The sequence below is a fragment of the Mugil cephalus genome, chromosome 17, assembly GCF_022458985.1.
Source record: "Mugil cephalus isolate CIBA_MC_2020 chromosome 17, CIBA_Mcephalus_1.1, whole genome shotgun sequence".
NCBI classification, from domain to species: Eukaryota; Metazoa; Chordata; class Actinopteri; order Mugiliformes; family Mugilidae; genus Mugil; species Mugil cephalus.
The window spans coordinates 17464749-17487683 of NC_061786.1; the positions used below are offsets into that span (position 1 = coordinate 17464749).

The following is a 22935-nucleotide window of genomic DNA, read 5'->3' on the forward strand; positions in this document are numbered from 1 at the left end:
AAACATCTTAGAAACAGAAAAAAGTCTGGACTTGAATAAATAATAAATATAATGTTGCCCTTCGACATTTTGAATTGACTGTTATTACTCTAAAAAAGTTGGATTCATGTGATCAAATTTCCGAACAAATATTTGTTTTCTAATGTGCATTTCATATGTAATATAAAAATGAAGAAAACATGTAAAAAAGAAAGCACATGAAGATACCGACAAAGATTACAGGGGCATTTTATTAATTGAATTCATCCAGTTATTTTTTTATATTTCTGCAGTTTGATTTTGTATTCTGGTTCTATCTTTTCTTTTGACTTTGAAGAGCTGATCTCTGATCAAAAATCAAAATTATGTCCTTGGCATTTATAAACAGGAAACTGTGACACAATTCTGTCTGCATGCGGAATGAGTATTTTATTTATAACCAGTTTATAAAAATAAAATACAAAATAATTTTAAACCAAAAAGAAGAAGAAAAAAACACTGTACAAGGCATTGATATGATACAAATGATATAATTAACATAAATAATTACAGGTATATACAATGCAAAAAACTCCCACTTGTTACATTCTTTCATTGAGACTGTACAGTTACATTTCAAAACCATGACAAACATAACAACACAAAAAAATATCAACCATTAAAAAAAAAAAATCAAACAATTGAAGTCAAAACGATGGATGGGCAAATTAGCAAATGTCACAATAAATAATTTATGTCAAGTATTTATAAGTTATTAACATGTTATGACATGAGAAGTGCACGAGGGCACACAAAAGCTTTTATTAGTCTCCGTCACCCTTTTTAAAATAAAAACAGCTGGGTTTGTTCTGCTGGTCCGAGGGTATCTGTGACCACAAATACCTACAAGCTACTGTAAATATGACACATTTCTATCAGCAAGTCACTCTAAAAAGTGACAAAGAAAATCTCATCTTGGAAGGTAGCACTAATACTACAACTACACACCACTTATGTGCAATAATAACTATTTAAAAAGAAAAAAAAAAAGAAGAAATCTGATTATCTTTCAAAACCAGCAGCTCTGTTAAGTGTCTGTTCCTCCCTTGTTTTGAAGCCTGTAAGCGTATAAGTTATGGTTGTACAATAATGACTTTATTTAAATATTACTTTGAATAAATTTACAGGTACATATGAAAAGTCTGAGCGACGGCGTTCCGAAACATCTTGAAGTATCTGTGAGCGCGAAAGGTCGATTTGCTGGCGGCGCAGAAATTGCACAGCCCTGTTTGAGAGACACTACGAACAAACTTGATAATGCGCCCTGAAAGTTGCCGATATATATCCACCAGTCAGTCGGTAAAATGATCCACGCATCGTCACAGGAAAAACGGTGGCGCTCTCACACAGGTTAATAGACGGTGCCGTTTACACACGAGAGGGGTGACGGGAAGGCTTGGCTCGGGCCTAATAGTGGAATGATCTCCAACACAGACAAGGCTCAGTCATCCCTCGCTACGCACAGAGGGGCAGAGAAGAGACATTAAGGCGGCTGACTGACTGAACGCTGTCTGCCTTCAGGATGAGTCATCGTAGCTGCTCTGTGATGCTAGCGTAGGTACCTGCAAGATCTGCGTGAGTCGGGGGGGGGGGAGAAAAATAAATAAAAAGCAGCACATTTCATATCTACAAAGCAACGTGCCCAGCACTTTCATTTTCAGCACAGTTCAAAACCAACACCTGATAATCTGTCCACATGTGCGTGAATTTTGTCAATGCGTTTACCCACAATATGAGACCTTGAAACACATCCAAGTCTCATTCTTTTCTATTTCGCGCATCCTGCCATGTAGCTGGACTGATTAAAAAATCCCATCTATCATACTCCACAATACTCCCAAGTGAGTGCAGGAAGCTCAGAAAACTAAAACCGGGGTGGGAAATTTATATTAAAAGATTCACAGAAACTAAACTGGCTCATCACGCAACAACGTCCCCGCTAAAGGTTAAAATCGTCACAAGATAAATGCTGTGTGGTGGGTAAGTGGTATGCAGCTTTTTACTCAGTAGTTTAGTTTTTTTTTTTTTTTTTTTTTTTCTTTCGATCTCTGTTGTTGAGCATGCAAAGGGTAGCACTGGAAGGAAGCAGCAGGTATTTTACAGTATCTTACAAGCAGAGGAGTGGGAAGTGGGCAACACTGATTCGTTTTGGCTGGTGCGCAAACACACACATATATATATATATATATAAAAGACGTTCCCCTGCGTAGAACAAAGAAATAAAACTTGGAGGAGGCGTAGAACATCGTTTTGGTGAGGAATTTCTCAACACGTGGCCTCCATTTTCAGGAAAACTTGTTTTCATTTTGAGGTCTGAAATAGGGCTGGGCGGTATGACCAAAAATATATATCACGGTATTTTATTTTTTTATATAAATTTTGACAGTATCACGGCATTTTTTTTGTGTAAAATAAATTACAATTAATATATATGTTTTTTGTGTATTCACAACATTTTCTACTCGTTAAGAGAGGAATTAAAGCAGTAGTTTAGCTAAGGATGGTCTATTTTACTGTGATGTTGAGTAAATATTGTAGAATAATCCCACACTAGTAGTAAAACAGATTTGCATGGACCCGTGTTAGCACTGCTTGCTAATGTGGACATCCGGGAACATTTAGCAATAGCAGCGCGATCGCCTACCGTAATAATTGTAGTCTGCGCGCAACATTTTTTTCTCATTCATACGAAGCTAAACTTGGGCACCTTTTTTTTTGGGCAGAAGTACCTCTCGTTCCGCTGCTTCATTTAGGCCTCGCAGTGACGCAGTCGCACTATTCGTATTTACAGGCGCTGCACTGAAAGTGGTCCAGTCTGAAACCGTGTCTCGCGGCGCAACGTTCCGAACGCCGTGTAATAAAATACGCCGGTATGTCGGTTTATTAAAATTTCATATCATGAAGAAAATAAAAATACCGGTATTCGGTTTGAACCGGTATACCACCCAGCCCTAATCTGAAATTCACATTTTATTCAGTTTCATCTCTTAACACTGACCTGGTCATACTGACAGGACAGCTGAAACAGGATACTTCATTTTTTCTTGTATTACAAATAATAGCTACTGAAGTGAACCGTTGCTCTAATTGTGTTTGACTTACAAACGTTTTTTGTTGCTACTTTTTCTACATTATGAAAGAATACTAATGAGTCTTATAACCGCTGGCACTTTGTTTTGTTTAGTTTTTTTTTTTGGCTTCTTTTTTACTAATCACAAACACACCAGAGTAAATCCCCAAGCTGCCCGAAGTGCCAAGGCACACGCTGAGACAAACATCTGTGTCTGCACATTACTCATCAGTAATGCACCTCGTGTCGCGTAAGCTCGCTTCTGCTACTACAAGGGTCACGACTAAAAAAGGAATTCCGGCCCGATCAACCCTTTCACATCCGAAGGGAGCTTCACTATTGTGACCTGCGACCCCAATTCCTCTCAGCAACACAGTAGGCACAAAAAGGTGTGTGTCCTCACGCGCACTTTACATGATTGATTGTACGAAGGGTCACTTTGAGTAAGTCCCTTCGTTTACTGCGAGCGACACCGAGCCACACAGCCACACGGATCGCGCGTCAAGAGGGAAGGAGTCGAAAAGCTAAGCGTCAAAATAAATATCTCAATAAATACAGCTGTACACAAACGATTCTGGCTTTATGCGTTCACATTTAGCACAAAGTAAGTATTATACCCTGCCTGCACTCTCCAAAAACGTCAGGAGTCAACCCCAGGACAATATTTCATTAACCAGCTTTACTGATATTCCATCAGTATGATTCAAGTGCATTAATACTGGGGACAGATAAGATACTAGATATTGTAGTGCATGAGGGCGAAAGAGCAGGACTCATTTATTTATGTACCCACTGGTACAACTAATTGTTGATTTATGTCTTGTGTTTAATTTTGCAGATTGACAGTTTTGCTGTAAATTAAACATATCCTGTCTGGAAAGTTAACCTACAAATTTTACACAATTAGAGGACGTCTCAAAAGTGGTTTTGATGCTCTGTGAGGCGTCTTTTTGGCAGCGCATGATTCTCGATTGATTAAAAAAATAGGACAACGAGGTGAGCGCGAGGCGGGCGGGAAACACCTGGGGGAGATACACCGATCAGCCACAACATTAAAACCAATGACAGGAGGGAGAAGTAAGTAACACTGACCATCTTGTGACAGTACTATGTTCTGCTGGGAAACTTGTTACTTAAACATGTACCACCCACCTAGACCAGACCAGGCGCCCCACACGCTAGCACGCTAACAACATTCTCTGAGGAGTCACAACTGTTTTGGAGGCACAAAGGAAACCTAGAAAATATTATATTAGTCATAATGTTGTGGCTGATCGGTGTCATTTTGAAGCAGTGAGGGCTCCGAACTCTTAATTTGTAACATAAATTTAAGCTCTGATATAATTTAAATGGGTAGGTTATATAAAATGCCACAAATGGGATGAAAACGTGTTTTTTTCATTTTCGGAACTTCCATCTCTTTTTAGCCCCAGAGGCTGGCACTTGCTTTGAGTAGTAGATGTATCATTACCTCTAAGGCTCTTTCTCCAAGGAGTAATGAAAGGTACCACTGAGTAATGTGACTAAAATTGGGACGTCTCTGCTTCTGCCACAACGGCGGAGCTAATTTGCGCGAGTACCACTGGGCACATAAATGAGCAACAACGCCTGCGTGCAAATAGGAGGAGTGAGAGGAACACGATGAAGCAGTGTGAGTTCAGACTAATGGAGAAAAGGGAAACTATATATTTTTTCTGATTATAAAGGAAGACTCGGGCTTCTATCCTGACTGGAGTCTATCCTATCCTATTTGGGAGACTTCCCATCCTCTGCTGTGGCAACACAATCTCATGAGCGACTATCTGCTCAGCTTGCTGGAGCACTTGCCCTCTCGGCTGCAGCCTTTCCCCCTGGACAGGTGGAAGGGGCCCGTGCGCGCCTGCCGGCTGCAGCAAGTCTCCTGGTGGTGCGCATAGAAGCGGCGGGGAGGCGGCGAGCCGGAGAAGCTGGGGGGCGAGCGGCTGCGGCCCAGGCAGCCCCCTCCGCCGCCGCCACGGTGCTCGTGGCGCGAGGGCGAGGAGCTGACTGAGCGCTGCAGGGAGGAGGAGCTGCGCGGGGAGGCGCTAGAGCTGCGGTGGTGGTGCGGAGAGCTGGTCAGGCTGCAGATGCCCATCCTGGAGCCCCCGTGCTGGGCCGAGGAGCGGTGGTGGAGGGGGGAGCCGCGGGAGCCATGCATCAGCTGAGCAAGGCATGACAGGAGGTCTGAGTCACTGGTGCTGCCGGCTCGGATGCGGTAACGCCTAAGTCTGAGGGGGCACAAAGAGGAAGGTCATAAATCTAACCAGGATAAATCAATAAAAAAAAAGGATCAATAGCACTTTAATTTTCATCCTCTGATGGCAGCATAGCTCAGTTTAAAGCCCGGAAGAGACAAGCCTGGCTCTTTTCAAACTAAAACTACTGCCAGAGCTCTAAATTTTACTAAGTAGCACGTCCGAAGTGTAGGTCAGTGTTTTAATCTCACCATCATCAACGAAGATAAATCTTCATGCTATTCCTGGCATGCTGTTCAGCTTAAATGCACTGATTTAGGCAATGATTTGGTTAATTTTTCATAAAAAAAAAAAAAAAAAAAGATCAGCAATTACCTGCCCTCCACTGTGGGGCGGCAAGGTGGCTTTCCGGGAGGTGGGCGCGGCAGGAACTGGGCGGCCAGCTGCTCGGTGGATGAGGCCGAATGAACGGGACGAGGGATCCTGCTCTTGCGGGACAGGGGGCTAGAGGAGGAGGAGAGAGACGCGTCCCCCTGCCGTTCGGACCGGGAGCCCATGAGAGAGTCCTCGTCCTGAGAGCGGTCAGAGGCGGAGGACAGCGGGTCCCTGGCGAGGGACGCCACCATGGGGCCGCGCCTGTCGGAGAGGGACGGCGAGGCAGTGGGAGAGGGGACCGGGCCCTGGTGGTTGGCTTTCTTTTGCAAGAGTTTCTCCTTGGCAGACCCTGAAGGAGGGAGCTCCAGCAGGCTGGAGGGCTCGAGCACGGGGATGCGGCTATGCCTGCGGCTTGGGTCCTTGCGTGGGGCGGCGGGGGAGGAGGGGGCCGGACCAGTGGTCTGTCCTAAGGCCACTTCTCCTCCCTGCTCTTCCCTCGGCTGAGGCTCTGTGGCACGGAAACAATCGTTCTCGGGGTCTTTGAGCCTGGGGAAAGATCCATTACTTAAATCCCTTTGGCTGTTCACAGGGGAGGAGAGGCGACCGTTGGCAAACACGGGGCTGCGAGGGGAGCGGGGAGAGGACGGCGAGCGCAGAGGAGGCGAGCGCGGCGAACGGGGGGAAGACACGCGACTTGGCACTGGACTTTGAGCTTTGGTGTGGCTGTCTCCATTGACCAGGGTCTCGGCCAAGGGATCCGTCGGCGTCCCCGGGCGGGTGTTCACGTGGTCCTGGGGGGAGCCGATGTCCGCCGTGTGCTCTGGGACATGCTGACCTTCAGCTTCGGCTTCACCGCGCCTTTCCAGCAGGAGACACTGCGGAGCACTGTCTGATCCTGACTGAGAGGACAGCCCAGAGGGACGCTGAGCCGTCAGCTGGAGGGGAGGGGGAGGTGGGGACATGGGAGGGAAGGAAAGAAAAATAAAGCACAGGTGTTATTTTTTTAAAGAGCACACTAAAATTGGAAATAATACACTAATTGACAAAGGTCTGTTGCTGATAGACCACAACATGTCGAGTTGTGCTGTAGATCAGCAGCAAGAGACTGATGCAGATGTGTGAGGAGAGAGGAATTTATCTTTTTTTTTTTTTAAATATGGGGTAATAAATGGTGATTAGTTTGGCAACAGCATGCAAATACCATAGCTACCATTATCAGACCGAAACACACAAGTAGTGCTATGGCAGTGTCAGTCAAGCTGTGAGTACTAAACCGGCAAGTAGGACAGGAAAGGTTCACGCAACTTCGCAGGGGGCTTCAGCGAAGAGAGGGTGAGGAACAAATACAGGGAGAGAGAGAGAAAGAGGAAGATAGAGAGGACAAAGACGATCTGAAACAAAAGAGACCATGCAACCTGTAGTCATGACTCGACATTCCAAACACACATGCCACAATCAGACAAAGACACACTCCCTATTCAGATCACAAGAACACATGTCCAGACACAAGGACACATCTGACCCATGCTCTGTCTGGCCTGCACAATGCCCCTCGTGGTTTCTGGAGAGAGCTGCCTGACAAGCAACACAATAAGTAAGGCAAAATGGACAAAGAAGGCAAAATCAGCAACTTAAACAAAACCAAAAAAAAAGAAAAAAGAAAAAGAAAGAAAGAAAGAACAAAAATGGTGACAGCTGGTGTTAGGGCTGGGCGGTACACCGGTTCATATCGAATGCCGGTATTTTTTTTCCCGTTGTGATGTGAATTTTTAATATGTCGGAATACGTTCGGAACGCTGCACCGCGAGACACTGTTTCAGACCGGACCATTTTCAATGTAGCGCTTCTAAACACGCATAGTGCGACTGCGTCACTGCGAGGTGTGGCGAAGATGGAAAAGTCCGAAAAATGAAGCGGCACAAGGAGAGGGACTGTGCCAAAAAAAATTTTTAAAAAGTGCCGTGTCGGCTGTTTGGGGTTTTTTTTATAAATAAGAAAAAAATGTTGCGCGCAGACTACATTTATTACGGTAGCCGGTCGCACTGCTATTGACATCGCAGACTTAGCATTTTAAAAATATGAAAAAATATGTCCAAATAAATTAAACCGTAATTGTTCCTGTTTCGTCAGTTAATCTTTATAACATCTTTATAACATCGTTAGTCAATCTACTGTGGAAAAAATTTGTGAACATGTGATTATGCATGGAAAAAAAAAAACACAATACCGTGAGAATTTTGTAAAAATCCCGTGATGTACATTTTTGGTCATACCGCCCAGCCCTTAGCTGGTGCACTGATCGAGCTTGACAGGATCGTGATGGGCTCATCACCTGCTGTAGCTGGGCGCGGGTGATGCGTATGACTGAGGGAAACTTTGCGTTGGCGGCACCCGCGGGGATGGCCGGGAGTTTCCTGCGACTGGGTGAGCGAGTGCCGGGGGCGGGGTTGGGTGGCGGAGGTAGGGAGGCGTGGCAGGAGGAGGAAGAGGTGGGACGCTCTTGCTGTTGCTGCTGCTGCTGGTCGACGGACAGGCTGCGCCTCATGCCCGGCGGCTGGCGCAGGTGCAGCGGATCCGACAGGGTGGTCAGGAGGGTGTGAGGGCTGGGAGAGCGCAGCGGGACGGGGCTGCACGTCCGGGCCGCGACCTCCTCGGGCAGAGACGGAGGAGAGGTGGGGAGCTAAGAGACGGGGGAAGGGGAGAAGTGGGAGGTGGAGAAAGGAAGGGGTTGTGAGACGGGTGAGGGAGCGATGGAGGAGGTGTGGTGAGGTAGGACTGGAGGGTTTCACTGGTGGGGAGCACGACGACAGCTGGAACAGGTGAAGCGACGAAAGGATCTTAAAGATAGATTTGGGAATGCCCTTGGGCTAGGAAAGGAAGGATGAGGTGGGGCAATATGTTTTTGGTGAAGCAGTTTTCAACTTTGAGCCAGTAGTTCTGGTTGTAGAAGAGAGTTGGGGGAGGAGGGGGGGAGGCAGTCAGCGCTTTTATTCTCTTTGTAGATAAAACCGTTGCTCAACAGTTGAAGCAGAAATGTAGGACTGGACTCGGGGAATTATGAACAGCAAAGAAGCAAAAATAACGTAATCTAAGCAAGCCATAATATATTTTAGAAATAAATAATTTGTGAAAAGAAAAAAACAACCAAATGTAAAAAAACAAATAAGGTAAAATTAGGCATGAAAGATAAGGCAAAATATAGAGCGTTTCACAGCGAGGGAGCTCTCTTTCCCCATGCTGTGATCTGACATTAAGCTCTGAAGTTATGTCACGGATATCTTTTTCTAACAAATACACACAAGTGAAGAAGCGAGCGGACATAAAGCAGTAACATTTAGCTTCAGACTACAGCAAGATGCAGCTGGTGAAACTCTGATCGTCGTATGATTTTAGCATTGAAGTTCTATACCTAGAACTCTGACTCTGTGCAGCTTTTTAACTTGGTAAAATGCTGACTACAGTCAGTATCATGTATGCCATGTTGTGAGATGGTCTTCATTTGGAAGGGCCTACCTGAGTGAGGACTCCCTCGGCCAGAGCTTCGGCCGGGCTGGTCGGAGTGACGGGGGGCAGGGCCCCAACGGGGCCCACGCTAAGCTCCAACTTGTCCATTCTTCCGCTTCCCCTGGATGAAGGCATGCTTTCTTGTTTAGCTTTGCCAGAGTTAGGGGTCGGACTCCTCTTTTCCCAACCCGGTGACTGTTCCGGTTGGAGCACCTCCGGCTCCTCGTCCTCCTCTGAAGGACTGGTGGCAGCCTTGGCTCCCGGGGAGCCGCCAGGCCGCTCCACCATTACCCACTCCCTCGAGTCGATGTCCTGCCTCCCAGAGCTCAGATTGAGGGCCACAAAGCCCCCGCTAATGACTGCCCCCTCTCCCTGCTCCAAAGATCCAGGAGAAGCTGGCTTAGGAGAACCAGACCGGAAGTCCTCGTCGTAGTGCCAGATCCTGCTGGGACGCTCCTCAGCAGTTGCAGCTTGACCGTGAGTTACGGGTGTGATTGCAGCTACGTCCGTCTCCTTCTCTTGCAGCTGGGCGCCGAGATGCTGCTTCGCCGAACTGAACAGACACAAGATCAATTTGTAACCATGAACTGTCTGATCTACCGAAGGAAAACTCAGCTGTTAACACAATCAGACCGGTCCCTTGACAGACTCACCAGGCATCCAGGAAGCGTTCTGGACTGGGCTTGGACTCCAGGCCGAGCCTCTTCTCCAGCTCAAAGCTGTGGATGTTGCGGAGCTTCCTCAGCAGAGGGCCGTCGCGGTCAGAAGCCACCACGTCAGCGTGCAGCTTGACCGGGGAACCCAAGCTCGGCCCGGCGTAAGGGCTCTGGTGTCCTTGGTTGCCCTGGTTGTTGCTGTGCTCCTCCTCTGCTGCTGCCTGTGGGGCGCAGTAAAATTAGACCTCAGCTTATTTACCAGTTTATGGAAAGGTTGTGATTCCCCCCGAGAGTAAAAAAAAAGAAAAAAAAAAGAAAGAAACAGCTTCCCCCTACCTTCCAGACTGCCGTCCTAATTCGGTTGCGGTTGCGATCCAGCTCCTCCCAGACGTCGGCCTCCTGGTTGCGGTGTGGGTGGAGGGGGGAGCCCGGCAGTCGCTCAGGAGCAGGGTTGTTCTCGGCATCGCTGAGCTGCTCATCCTGAAGGACCTCGTCCGTGTTCTCCTTCATGAGGTCGCCGGGGATCAGCGAGGCGTTGGCCATACTGAAACGACAAAAGAAACAAAAAAAAAGAGGAGTGAGAACACAATTCCAAATTAAGCCGGAGCCAAGTGCATTCGTTTCAAACTTACCCCATGTGTGCAGGAGTGAGGCGGGTGTGATGTTGCGGCGTTGTGGCACTGGCGCTGATCATCAGGGAACCATCTGTGCTTGTCCGCTCCCAGTCGTAGGGGTCATTCTCCACAACGTTGTAGGTTTTCATGCTGTTGTCAAACACTAACATCAGCAGCTGTGGCAACACACAAATACACACAAAAAAAACAACATTTTATCACTTTTCAGTCCAGAACAATGAAACAGACAAGTGAGGTTAAAAGAAATCCTTCGAACTCTACTAAACCCAAATTAGACTCCAGTGTCACCTGGTAGTCCGGTTTGGTGAAGTAGTCAAGACTGGAGATGTGATCCAAGAACAAATCGAACTCTGACGGCAGGTGTCTGAGCAGCTGAGTGTGGTCGTAATCCTCCTTGACCTTCCCGACGTGTTCCTGAGAATGGACAAACACGCATCTGTTACATCTCGTCACTCTGAGCTATGTGGACGGGGCTACTTAGGTTTTTTTTTTTATTATTATTATTGGCTGTCCTCACTTTGTCCTTGATCTTCCTCCACGGCAACTGGCCGACCAGAAACTCTACCAGCATGTAGAAGAGAGACCACAGGTCGTCATGACGACCCATCTCCTGCAGATTTACACCAACTTTGTGTTAACAGTGACGAACAATACTTGAATGTCAATTAATTCTTTAAAAGGGGAACCCAGTATATCACTCCTACATGCTTCCCTTAGCACATTAGTTCCTTGCAGCCCCCTCTACTTGTATACATCCTATAAATTTAATTAGTTATTATTACTAATTTTATTATTTGTTTGTCCTTTAATTCCAGTTAGGACACATTCGTCTAGCTTCATAAATTTACTCTCCATCTTTCCCACAAGTGAAATGAAAAACTGCCGGCACAAAAACTCGGAAATTTCAGACTTCCGATATCATAGCGTGCATGTCACAGGTTAACTCGGAGGAGAAATAATAAGTTTGTTATATTACACTGACCTTATTCTTGTGTGCATTGACAGACGCATAGCGGACGGTCCCTCTGAACCCTGCTACTGGACGGGGCTAACAAACAAAGACACAAAAATACAAAATCAAACATTAAAACAAAAGGTAAAACGGTAAAATGTCCAGGAGCAATGAGAGTGTCAATCATGAATGTATTTTGGACATGGTTCCATGCTGATTACGATTTCGAACATTAGTTCAAAACATTATAGGCATATTAAAAAAGATTTAAACATGTCTTATTGTTAATGTCCAAATATTGACAAGTGCAGCTTTATACTCAGTAACAGACGCAGGGCACTTACAGGTCGGACCTCCTGGCAGGAGTTGGTGAACTGGCGAGCCAAACCAAAGTCCAGCATGTAGCAGGTTCGACAGGTACTGGGGAAGCGACCCATGGCGAAATTGGACTGAAGCAAAAACAAGCAAGATGGAAAATCTGATTATGTGAGAATGTAACTTTAATAAAATCCAGTTCTCTATTCACATTTGTAAAAATCAGAAAGTCAGAAATACTGAATCAGCAATGACAAAAGCAGACAATAAAAAAAAAAAAAAAGCCAGGGTTGCAAAGTACAACACAGACAATAGAAATAAATATATCCCCATGAACAACAGAGGGAACAAAATTAAATGACATAGTCTTTGCAGTGACTCACCGGTTTGATGTCACGGTGCAGGAAGCCGACAGAGTGGATGCTCTCTATGGCTTCCAGGATCTGGCGCCCCAGACGCAGGGTGGTGCTGATGCTGAACGTTCCCCGAGACATGCTCCTCCTCAGGTCCGCCAAGTTCCGACCCTGAAGGACCAACACTGAATTAGTCTGAAGGCAGAGCTGTGGGACATTTTCCCCCACTGAGCCAAAAAAAAAATATGTTCCCCAGTTGAGAGGAAAACAGAATTCACACAGAAATGTCGAGTGTACAGGAAAGAAGAGGAGAGGAAAAACACAAATTCAGCTGCTATAATTAAACACGCGGTGCAGTCGGGAGCCGGTGAAGTGCAGGAAAATGCGTCACTCCAGGGGTCACGGCTGCTTAAATCACAATTACAGCACGCTTTCAAAACACTCGAAGCCTGGCGATCACAGCGTCCAGAGAATGTATTCGTGAATATATTATCAAGCAGCGGATGCACTGATCTGAACTAAGCTGACACGTATCGTGCACAGCATGTGGCACATGTGGATGTCAGCTCTATTTTCTGCTTGTACACATGTTAGGAGACCATCCCTCTCCCATACTTCTGGGTAAATGCACGTTAGCTGCTAAATTATTCACAGTTTCTAAAATATTTATTTGGCTCCGTTTCCTTGAGCCATCTATATCTACTAAGAGAAACATATGTAAAAGAGAGATACATGTCTAAGTCAAATCAAGGTCAGAGGAAAAGCTCGAGATGGTCGGACGCTGGGCCGCGTTAAAGCGTCGATGACCACGAGAGACGAATATCGGATTAGCAGCAGCGCTGGTCAGCGTCTGTGCAAAGTTTGCAAACATTACCCGACGTAAGACGATTATGCGATTAAAGCCAAATACTGAAAGGATTATTTTATGCTTTTTCTTTGCTGATTTAATTATATAAAAACATTTCAAACACTAATTAGTATTTTCTTGACCGGTCGTCTAAATGTCAAACAATATAAAAGAAAAGTCCTCATTTTATAAATACTGGAATCTTTAAGCGAGTGATGCACGCGTGGACCAACCTGAAGCTCCATCACCACGTAGTTGAAGCGGTCGTTGCGGCCGCATCCCACAAACCGACACACGTGGTCTTTACCTGAGGGACGAAGGAAGGAGAAGAGAGTACGAGGTCACCTCACTTGACATCGGCTCCAACATTTCAGCATGTCGACATATGAATTATGTCGATGGGTTTCACATGTCTCGCTGCCCTTCCCCGTCCTCGTCCGCCGGAGCTCCCTGCCTTCCCATCACCAGCTGGCTCCCTGGCTGATTTATAGGCTAGAGTTCACATCTACACATGTGCATGAGCGCGCTGTGTAGATGCTCGGGTCTCAGGGGGCTGCAGCCACACCCCGGAGCCCTTCAAACGAGCCCCGTGCTAAAACTCACTCTGAGACTGCCTGCTGTAGCCAAATTCTCATTTGACGATGCAATGCATTAAAGTAAAGCACATCTAAACTGAGCTCACAGTTTGTTTTTATATGGGACCGTCCGTCGATGTTTACAGCTGGATGGGTCAGCAGTGTTTTGATGGGGAGGGGGCTGGAGTTCAGCCAGTGTCGAGTTACGAGCCGATTCCCTCAGGAAGCAACGGAGCCGTGATGCTCCAGGCTGAAGCCATTAGACAGCAAACACGATCCCAGCCCATTGATTTTCTTCTCGGAGGGGGGAGAGTGGTTAAAAAAGCCACGAAGGAGGGAAAAAAAGAAAAGAAAAGAAAGTAGGAAAACTATACGATGACCCCGTTCTAGAGGAGCTCACTGATCTTGTTTCTCTGCTGTGGGAGTGACCCAGCACGAAAACAAACACTTACCAATCGTACGGGCGTTTCTCTTACAAATTAAAACTACAAATAAACCGGCAGCGTGCTGAGTGATTTATCTGATGCTCCTGTCGGACAGCGGAGACAGCGGCCGTGCGTTTTCCACTGAAGCAAATTGTGTTTTTCAGATGAGTCAGATGATCTATATCTGGTCTCAGAGGGAGAGATTACTCTACGCTGCTGTTGAGCCTCACAGGCTACCCTGGTATTTTCTATTAGCATGACATTTCCTGGTTAATAAAAAAAAAAAAAAAAAGGTCATCTGAGCTTCCTCAGAAATGCTTTTCATCACGTAAACCATTGACGCTACACAATATCTGCATTCGGGGAGACTCAATAGGTCACTGTGTCAGGGAGGATCGATGGACTCCGGTAACCGAATCCGCTGAATCCATTTGAACTCACCCTGCAGCTTCTTCAGCACGGCGACCTCCATCTTCAGGACCTGTTTGGGCTGCTGGGCCGACTCCACCTTCAGCGCCACGCTGACCCGGGTCAGCAGGTCCATGGCCTCGTAGATCTCCCCAAACCCTCCACCGCCGATCTTCTTCACCTGGAGTAAGAAGAAGAGACTCTCTTAATACTTTAATAACAAAAATACACTTACAGTCTAAAGGTAATAGGTCAGATTCAGCCTCTGTGGACACATTCACAGGAAATTAGGCTCATTAGATTCATTCCTGAAAATATCTTTCAGTACTCTGGTGACTGTAACTGTGTAAAGTCACATTCATTGCAGCACTGGGCATACTGCAATGTGGATATGAAGGAGAAAACTAATATATAACAGTTTTAAAGGAGGGTTGACTTGTCCTGAAAGGGAATCCAGCTACAACACAACATAGTGAATAAAAATGAGGCAAATGTGACCATTAGCATTTCAATGTGCCTACAAAAATGGCGCTAATGGGCTGATGTTTGAGCTGTTCATACCTCTGCACGTAGCCATTTATACTTGTACGCTCGTAAGTCTTTCTAGCTCTGTAAAAATGCTAGTCTGCACTGTCTTTTTTTCACTAGTCTGGTGAATTTGTGTTTCTACTTCCTGCTTCGCTTTCAACAATGGCGGCTGAAATTTCACCAGAGACGGATACAAATGTTTAGATCTAAAATTCCGGAAATGGTGACGCAGTCGTAAATACTAAAGCAGAAATACGCAACAACCAATCAGAGCGCTTGCGTCGCAGTGACACATAGTTACATTTCTGGGGAGGTGTACCAGCAATTTCCTTTCCGATCCGATACTGAATAAAACTACTATAAAATGAAAACTTGCATCTTAATTTTGACGCTGTTCTCTCCTCTTCTGTCTTCTCATCATAAATGCCTCGTAGACTGTGTTGTGGTTTAACCTGAGGTGTTTCAATAGCTTTGTTGTGTTGCCACAACTTAATAGTTTAGTTACTGTCCACTCTGTTATTACATTACGATTTTAGAGCATAAAGACTTAGGTATCTGAAGTATCGATATTTGAGTATCAGTCAGCACCTCACTAGAGTCTGCGTTAGGGTCTGGGCTGACGCCACAGCTAGCATAAACCGCGCATTAAAGATCTCAGTTTCATCCTCTTTGGTGACTATAGGTGGCGTGATGGTTGTAATTCTGTGCAGTAATGTCGCCACAGACGCCCTGATTGTTATACTGCAATGCTGCGTTCACACGTCGTCAGTGGAAGCCACTCGCACTCAAACTGACCGAGCTCTTGTCACTAGGAGTGTGAATGCAGCATAAAATCTAACACTTTCATATGACTTTATCGGTTATTGGGTTACTGGCAATGGACAGTGACTCAATAAACCTTAAATTTTCCATTTTAACTTGTTACCTAGTACAAAGAAATGCTGTTGTTTTTGCAGACATGTGATCACAAACCAAAGTATTTAACAACTGAGGTCACCAAAGTTATAAAAATTCATTCTGATGGGTAGGGGAAAAACTGAAAAAAAAAAAGGATCATAACCTATGTAAAACCTACAAAAGTGCAATAAATCCTCTCAGGGAACTCTTTGACTCTATTTTAAGCATTGCTAATTAGCTAATTAGGAAAAAAATACCACTATCTTTGCAGGGATTTTATTAGAAATCAAAGTATTTAAAAGATTAATAAAGTAAATAGTGGAGCAAGGAGGCTATTAAATTCCTTCTGATGGTAGCATGAATGTCTAAAATAAAGACATGCTGTACAAAAATTACTGATGGAAGCTGCAACTGCATATCTTCGACCCTACTTTAAACATTGCTAATTGGCTTATTTGCAAAAAAAAGTAAATAAATGTATTCCTTTTGCAAATATTTAGCAGTATTTAGCAGTTAAATGTAGTAAAGAGTCAAGTGAGGGGTGAACCAAAGTCGACAATCCATCCAGTCGCAGTTGAGACATTTTTGACCAAAAGCATGGACTGACTAACAAACAGGCCACGGACAGAGCAGCTCAGCAAAAGGGCTAAAACGAAGCAAGATTGTGAGAAATGATTAATTATGCATGATGGGGTTTACAACTCAAAACTGTCTCAAATGAAGATTGTGGTCTCAACCTTCGTTTTAAAGCGCTCTCATGGTCAAACAATGCAATAAATTCATGAAAATATCATGGAGGCAAGTCATTGCAGGTAAAGTCAAAAGTTGTGATATTTCTCCTGCATGTGTCCGTAGATGTACTGAAATGTTGAACCGGTAGCATAAAAGCTGGAACGACTGCACCCCGTCCTCATTAAAAGTGGCCGATTTTAACGAGCCCTCCTCCTCTTCGTGTCGCCCTTTCAACTGTCCCCAAGCTTTTACTGCCTCCTCACCTCTCTGCACTACTAGAACTTTAATTTCCCCTAAGCTCCCACGTGTCCCTCTCTGTCCTCCGCGCACAGAGTTTTTATGTCGCACGAGGAGCCGGATCCTCGGGATTAGCCGCAGCGCTCTTACGTAACTCCGCTCCTTAGAAGACAGGAAGCGGTGCTGCGCTGCCAGTTAGGGAATAAAAAGCCTCACATGGTGGCGTCCAGGCTGGCACGGCATTGAGAGACGTGGGCCCTCGGGGGAACTGCTGCTGCTGCCGCCACCTATAGCGCACTGCAATGCCACAAATAGACACACGGTCTATTTTTGGAACTCTTGCACTGCAGCAACCTGGACAAAGAGGCATAACCCCAAACTGTCGAAACTACACAGGTGAGACGCTTTAAAAGAAAGCAGGAAGGACCTCACAGGAAAGCACTGTTTGAAGAACAAAGAGCTGTTGTTGGGGGCCCGGAGGGACAGGCAGCGACGGGGCCGGACAAACACGCTGCCTATTGTAGCCGGAAAACACGCCACTTACCACTTTCCATCGTTCCTTGACAAGGGAGAGCACGCTTAGGATGTCGGCTTGCTCCGCTCCCCCGCTCATCCCGGCTGTGGACCAGGGACGCTGTCCTCACTGCTTCCCCCCCCCACCCTCGACTTGTAGCCTCACACTGGGCCGGGCATCTGGGATCTGATGGAGAACCCTAGAGAAGCCCAAGAGAGAGAGAGAGAGAGACACAAAACTGTCAGGATCTGATAGGAAATCACATAAAACATCGATATTTACACAAATCTGCATTTCAGCATCTCCAGCTGGCATCCAGACATCAAAACCTCGGCCTTGATGACCGGAGCTTTACGACACTCGACCGTCGCAGCAGCTGCCACAACTGCTGCCGGCAGCTGTCTCGCTCGACGACCTCACCCCATCGGCTCGCCACGCAAAAAGTCTTGTGTCTTGAATTACATAAAAGGTCCCGTCTCAGCATCGCATTCCCCGGCCATTTTATCCTCCGAGCGCGGAGCGCTGCTTCGCATTTGATCAAATGTAATGAGGCTCTTTAATTAGCCCAATTTAGCACTGAGATGACTCAGAACTCGGCTCTGGTGTGGTAATATGGCGGACAAAATGTGCATCAATGTATTTATGAAACAACAACAACAATTAAGTGAACATCACCTCAGTATTCACCAATTTAAAAGCTATTCTAAATATTAGCTCTTCCTTAAATACCTTTAGGGCTCAACAAATGATCAAATCTCTATCAAATATTCCCTTCTGTTTTATTAACTGACGGCCACTGCTAGAAACAATTACTGTTCATCATTAAATAATAACTTGTTCTTCCATTTTTTATTTTATTTTTGGCATATTTTAATTGCTTGTTTTGTCCAAACTCAAAGATAAATCATTTATTATCATGACAAAACATTTTTAAAGTTTTAAAATTGTCATAAAAAATACCTAGCAGAGCAGACTAGATTATGCATAACATATTATTGGATGAAATATTAATAAATCCGTTTAAATATGGGGTGACATTAAAACTGACGAGCTCTGCTTAGATCTACTCTGTTTCAACGAGTTCAAGTGTAGTTTCCTCCGGTCTCCTGCATTATACAACATCCAAGTCATAGATAAGCATTCCTCCGGAAACCACACTTCCTTTACTCTGCCTTCAAACACTCAAGGCAAATGTCAGCTCATCAGTCTCTGCATGACACGCAGGAGTCCACCGTTATGCAACGAGCCTTCAAAACGCTACTCGGCTACGGGGCACGATCCCGATATCAAGGAGGCAATCAGTCCCATCATGCACCATGGGCGAGGACGGGACGTGGCAGAGAGGGCAAAGCGTGGTTAGACTGGATAATGGTGAAGTGATGAGCAGGGAATGTGACCCGGGGTGAAGGCTCAGGAGTGAGGTGGCCTTGGAGCAGCTGCACTGATCCAACGTGCACATGACACAACAACAGGACGAGACGGTGATCTCAGGATTTAATCTGCTCTCGTGACATTCACTCACTGAAATCGACTTTGAACTATGCTCTCTCAGTATGCAGGCGGTGCATATTTATAACCATTAACTGTCCTAATGTACATCTGTGCAGCTGTATAATGTACATTCATTAGAAAGATTGAAATGTTCTACTACTTGTTGAACTCCTTTTAGGTGAGACTATCCTTTCACAAACTTTAACACAAGTTAAAACGACATATTGTTTGGTAGCTGTTCCTAGTAACAGCTTGAGGTCAGGTGTTTACCTTAACTCATAGTGGTTTGCTGAACACTGGGAAGTTGTGCTTTCGTGACATCTCAAGGGTACAATTAACTTCGATTTACAAACAAATTCCTCCAAACAACTCTCCCTTCCTGGGTCTCCCCGGTCCTGCGTCGCTCCCCAACCTGCAGCCGACAGTAGCGGTGAATCAACATTACCGTAATGGCAGCTTTCTTTCCTCCAGAAAGCGCAACTTACAAGTGTTCGGCCACACTTTGAATTTTGTCCATCGGTGAATTACGGTAATTCAAATACTGTAATTCACCGTAATTTTTTTTTAAGCGCAAACGGATGTTCAGGTCTTAAAGGGTTAAGGTGTTATTACAATAAAACATGACGATACATTTTTTGGATGTAATAAAGATTGTGTACTTAACGTTTAAAACAAACTAAAACTCTAGAGTAATACTAGTTCTGTTGTCAGCTAAATGCTAACGTAAGCATGCTAACGTGGGCCTACATGTTACGCCAATGTTTAAGGTGTTAGCATGCTAACATTTGCTAATACAGCAGACGCACAGCTGGGGCTCATGGGAATGCTTTATTTTATTTTTTTCCCTTAAATCTTAGATAACTTTAAAATTTGACACAACATATAATATAAATATATTGAACACCGTTGAATTAAAGTCACTGGTTATGGATTGAACTGCCATTAAAGCATTCAAGCTACAGCAGGACTGCTTTTTTTTTTTTTTTTGTCCGGTTTTTTAGAAAGACTTCAATTAAAATGAATTTACACTAATGACGAATACTGCAATTCAAGCTAAATTCATAGAAAAGTAAAAACCAGACGACAGCACCAAAGGTCATTGGGATTCTCTGGGGACCATGAGGATATTTATAAAACGAGAAGAAGAAGAAGTAGTGGACCAAGCTAAACAAATTAGCTGACAGGATTTTGCAGCCACAGAGCGAGAGCACTCTTTGAGAGAAAACATCGGTTGAATTGTCAACATAAGGCTAACTGCTGTCAACACAAAACCACAGAAGAAGAAACAAGCTGTGCACAAACTGTTTTCATAACCTTGAAGGATGGCGAGCGCGCCGTAAAATCTCTGTTTACATCAAGGTCAACTCGGGTTGTGGTGTTTTGGTCGAGGAAAAACAAGTTTTAGGTCAGACACGTAGAAGAAATTGTTAATAGTTTGCTAAGAATCAATGTATTTAGATGAAGGAGAAGCTGCTTTACTCAGTTTTTGTGTTTAGACAGAAAAATGACCTAACCTGAACTCTGAGGTCAAACATGTGAATAGGTTTAAACCTCCAAAACAAACGTGAGCGTGCCAGGATATCAGGAAAGGTGCAGATATACACTCACGTGCCAGTTTAATAGGTACACTAGTGAAAACAAATGCATTCCAATACATAAGTCGTGCAATAAATCTGTACCTTCTTGTACCCACACGTTTTTATTATTTCACCTCAATCAATGGGCAAAATAACTAGTGTACCTACTGTTTTGTCAAGTGAGACTGTATGCACGTACTACACACGAACACATGCATTCAAACAGACGCTCATGGACATATTGGATGAGTGCACGCACCTATGCACAAGTCAGACTGGCTCACGCTGTGACTAATCTAACACCCCACTGAGAGGCATGTCTCCGCTCTTCCTCCTCTTCTTCCTCCTCCTCCTCCTCCTCCATACGAGTCACCGTGCATGAAGACATAATGAAATTAAACAAAAAAAAAAAAAGGGTCCAAAATAAATTAAACCAATCTATGACAGCCAGCTCCTGCTCTCATCGTGAATCACGCCTCCTGACCCCCAGCATCTCCATGGCGACGATGGTGCAGTGCCATTTGCTGACTGCAGCTCGTCGTCGTCTCCTCTGCCCTTTCAGTCTTGCTGGAGGCTGCAAGTTTACGGCTACGTGTATGAAATGAGGATGCCTGTGTACAAACTCGTAGCTTCAGGGGGATAATTAAAAAAAATAAAAATAAAAAAAAACATGGTTTATTTTTTTGTCTAATCTGAGCGTGGCCTGGTTCAGCAGCAGGACAGGAAGTCTTGCCGGAGCTGCTGATGGATGAAATTGGTGTCTGGTCTGAAAACTGGAGAGCAGCCAGCACAGGGAGGCCCTCCACACTATGGTTTCTGTAAATCCACATTATGGATACAGAGGAAATTGGAAGATGGAAGTGTGTGTCTATGAGGAAAAAATGACTGAATGAATGCATCCACTTAAAGAGCCCCACTTGGTTTGAATGAAATATTTTTTTAAACACATTAAGAGTCACCCCTGCCTCCCTGCATTGCACACTGCTGTGGAGAGCTGTTGCATAGCGAGTTGGTTGCCACAGCAGATTTACTCAGGCGCGTCCACGCACACTGACCGTCCACAGGCCACGCACCGAGGTTATAAGACTGTGAGCACTGTCAACATGCAGGAAAACACACGCATGCAAGCTGCAGGCGACAATCATTTACAGAGTAGAGAGGAAGGAAAAAAGAAAACATAGAAGGGGGCGAATCATGGCCACCGTGATTCTGGATCCTTACCTCCGGTCTTTGCTCTGCCAACCAATCCTTGAGCCAAAGAAGAGCCGGGTGTGGTTAGAAAAAATCCTCTACGTTTGGAGGCGGCGGGGACGACGTGGAAAGGAATCCCATTGCGAGTGCACCGTCCATGGGAAGAGCTGGCGGTGTTATGTCGGTGGTTGGCGAATGAAGTGAGCGGAGGAGGAGGAGGAGGAGGAATATGTCGGAGTGATATCGTCCCTTTTCTCCTTCTGCCTGTCACCTCAGCATCTCTGTCGCTCCGCTGCGGATCCGTGACGTGACGACTCTTCTTGTGATGAGTCCTGCGGGCGCGGCCCCGGCTCCATCGCCCCTCGCAACAGCTCGGACGCGCGCGGATAGGGTTCTTTAAAGCGCGGTCCCGTGGTCCCCACGCATGCGCTGCGGCGCCGCCAAATCCTGCGTTTGTTGTTACGGCCCTAAAATTGCTCTTAATGTTTTCGTATATACACGATTCACACAAACTGTAAAACAAAACGAAATAACATAAGATGCGTAGAATCTTAGTTAGATATTGAATGAGGCTGAAAATCAACAGTGTATTGGATTGGAGAAAGACGCGTTTCGCAAAGACCAGAAGGAGGCGCCATTGAGCCAAAGATGGCGTCTGCAATGATGACACAGGGATTAAAAACAATAACAAATGTCCACTCTGTAAACCATTATAAATACACCTTGAACACTATTTAAAAGTAGAAATCTGATATCTTACTTGTTAGGGCTGTATAAGTGTTAAAAAAAATCAAATATATATAAATTATTGAGCGATATGGTACTGTTACTACTTTACTTTGGGGTGAAGAAAAGACATATATTTATTAAAACCGGACAAATTATTAGATGGAATTTGATATTTTACATAATTAGGATTTCAGAAGTATGCATAGATGATATAATAAAATTTCACCATGAAACTGTAAGCTGTTAATACTACACAATAAACAGTATTTTATAGGTAAAAGTGTAATATTTGACTTAATTGGGATTGCATATGTGTAATTAATTAATAAAAAAAAATGATTAGGTAATATAGGACGATTACCAACATATGTACTTTGGAGAGGTTTAATCTACAAAGCAATGAAGTTTAACTTGTTTTTTATTTTGTTTTTGAACTTGTGTGATTTAAGTTTCTCTGTATCTTCCTTATCGTCTTCCTCCTTGACTAAGAATCTTAGTATTGTACAATACATTAAATTGTTATATTTAGGTTTGTTTAATATTGTAGATACTCATGTCCAAAAACAAAGGCAACATGGGTGTTTACCACTTATCTGAAAGTCTTCTTCAGCTCGAAATGACTGATGAGGACTTTTGTTTTTTATTAGAAACATTTGCAGGTGGTTCCCACCAGTGACTCACATTGCTAGGCTA

At 44.8% G+C, this 22935-nt stretch overlaps 1 protein-coding gene across 2 annotated transcripts; it reads right to left on the reverse strand.

Moving 5' to 3' along the window:
• Positions 1 to 389: 389 nt before the first annotated feature.
• Positions 390 to 22110, reverse strand: ttbk2a (tau tubulin kinase 2a). Of its 2 annotated transcripts, XM_047611505.1 has the most exons (16): positions 21544 to 22110; positions 17285 to 17453; positions 14380 to 14527; positions 13172 to 13245; positions 12122 to 12262; positions 11768 to 11872; positions 11454 to 11519; positions 10989 to 11081; positions 10760 to 10885; positions 10469 to 10626; positions 10173 to 10380; positions 9834 to 10057; positions 9190 to 9733; positions 8009 to 8356; positions 5677 to 6611; positions 390 to 5334 (listed from the first exon to the last, which is right to left on the reverse strand). In XM_047611505.1, exons 2-16 carry the CDS (start codon positions 17351 to 17353, stop codon positions 4887 to 4889), a joined length of 3687 nt encoding a protein of 1228 aa, XP_047467461.1. In that variant the 5' UTR covers positions 17354 to 17453; positions 21544 to 22110; the 3' UTR covers positions 390 to 4886. The 2 variants fall into 2 exon arrangements, with proteins under 2 accessions (XP_047467461.1, XP_047467462.1); XM_047611506.1 differs by lacking the exon at positions 8009 to 8356 and having other exon boundaries at positions 21544 to 22109.
• Positions 22111 to 22935: the final 825 nt, after the last annotated feature.

Bases quoted from the DNA above. Each gene is read 5' to 3' on its own strand.
- ttbk2a (XM_047611505.1), bottom strand. From the start codon at position 17,353: ATGAGCGGGGGAGCGGAGCAAGCCGACATCCTAAGCGTGCTCTCCCTT. The intron at 12,263-13,171 runs GTTGGTCCACGC...TTGGTCCTTCAG, and splicing joins ACGTGGTGATGGAGCTTCAG to GGTCGGAACTTGGCGGACCT. The intron at 9,734-9,833 runs GTGAGTCTGTCA...GTGTCTGTTCAG, and splicing joins GAACGCTTCCTGGATGCCTG to TTCGGCGAAGCAGCATCTCG.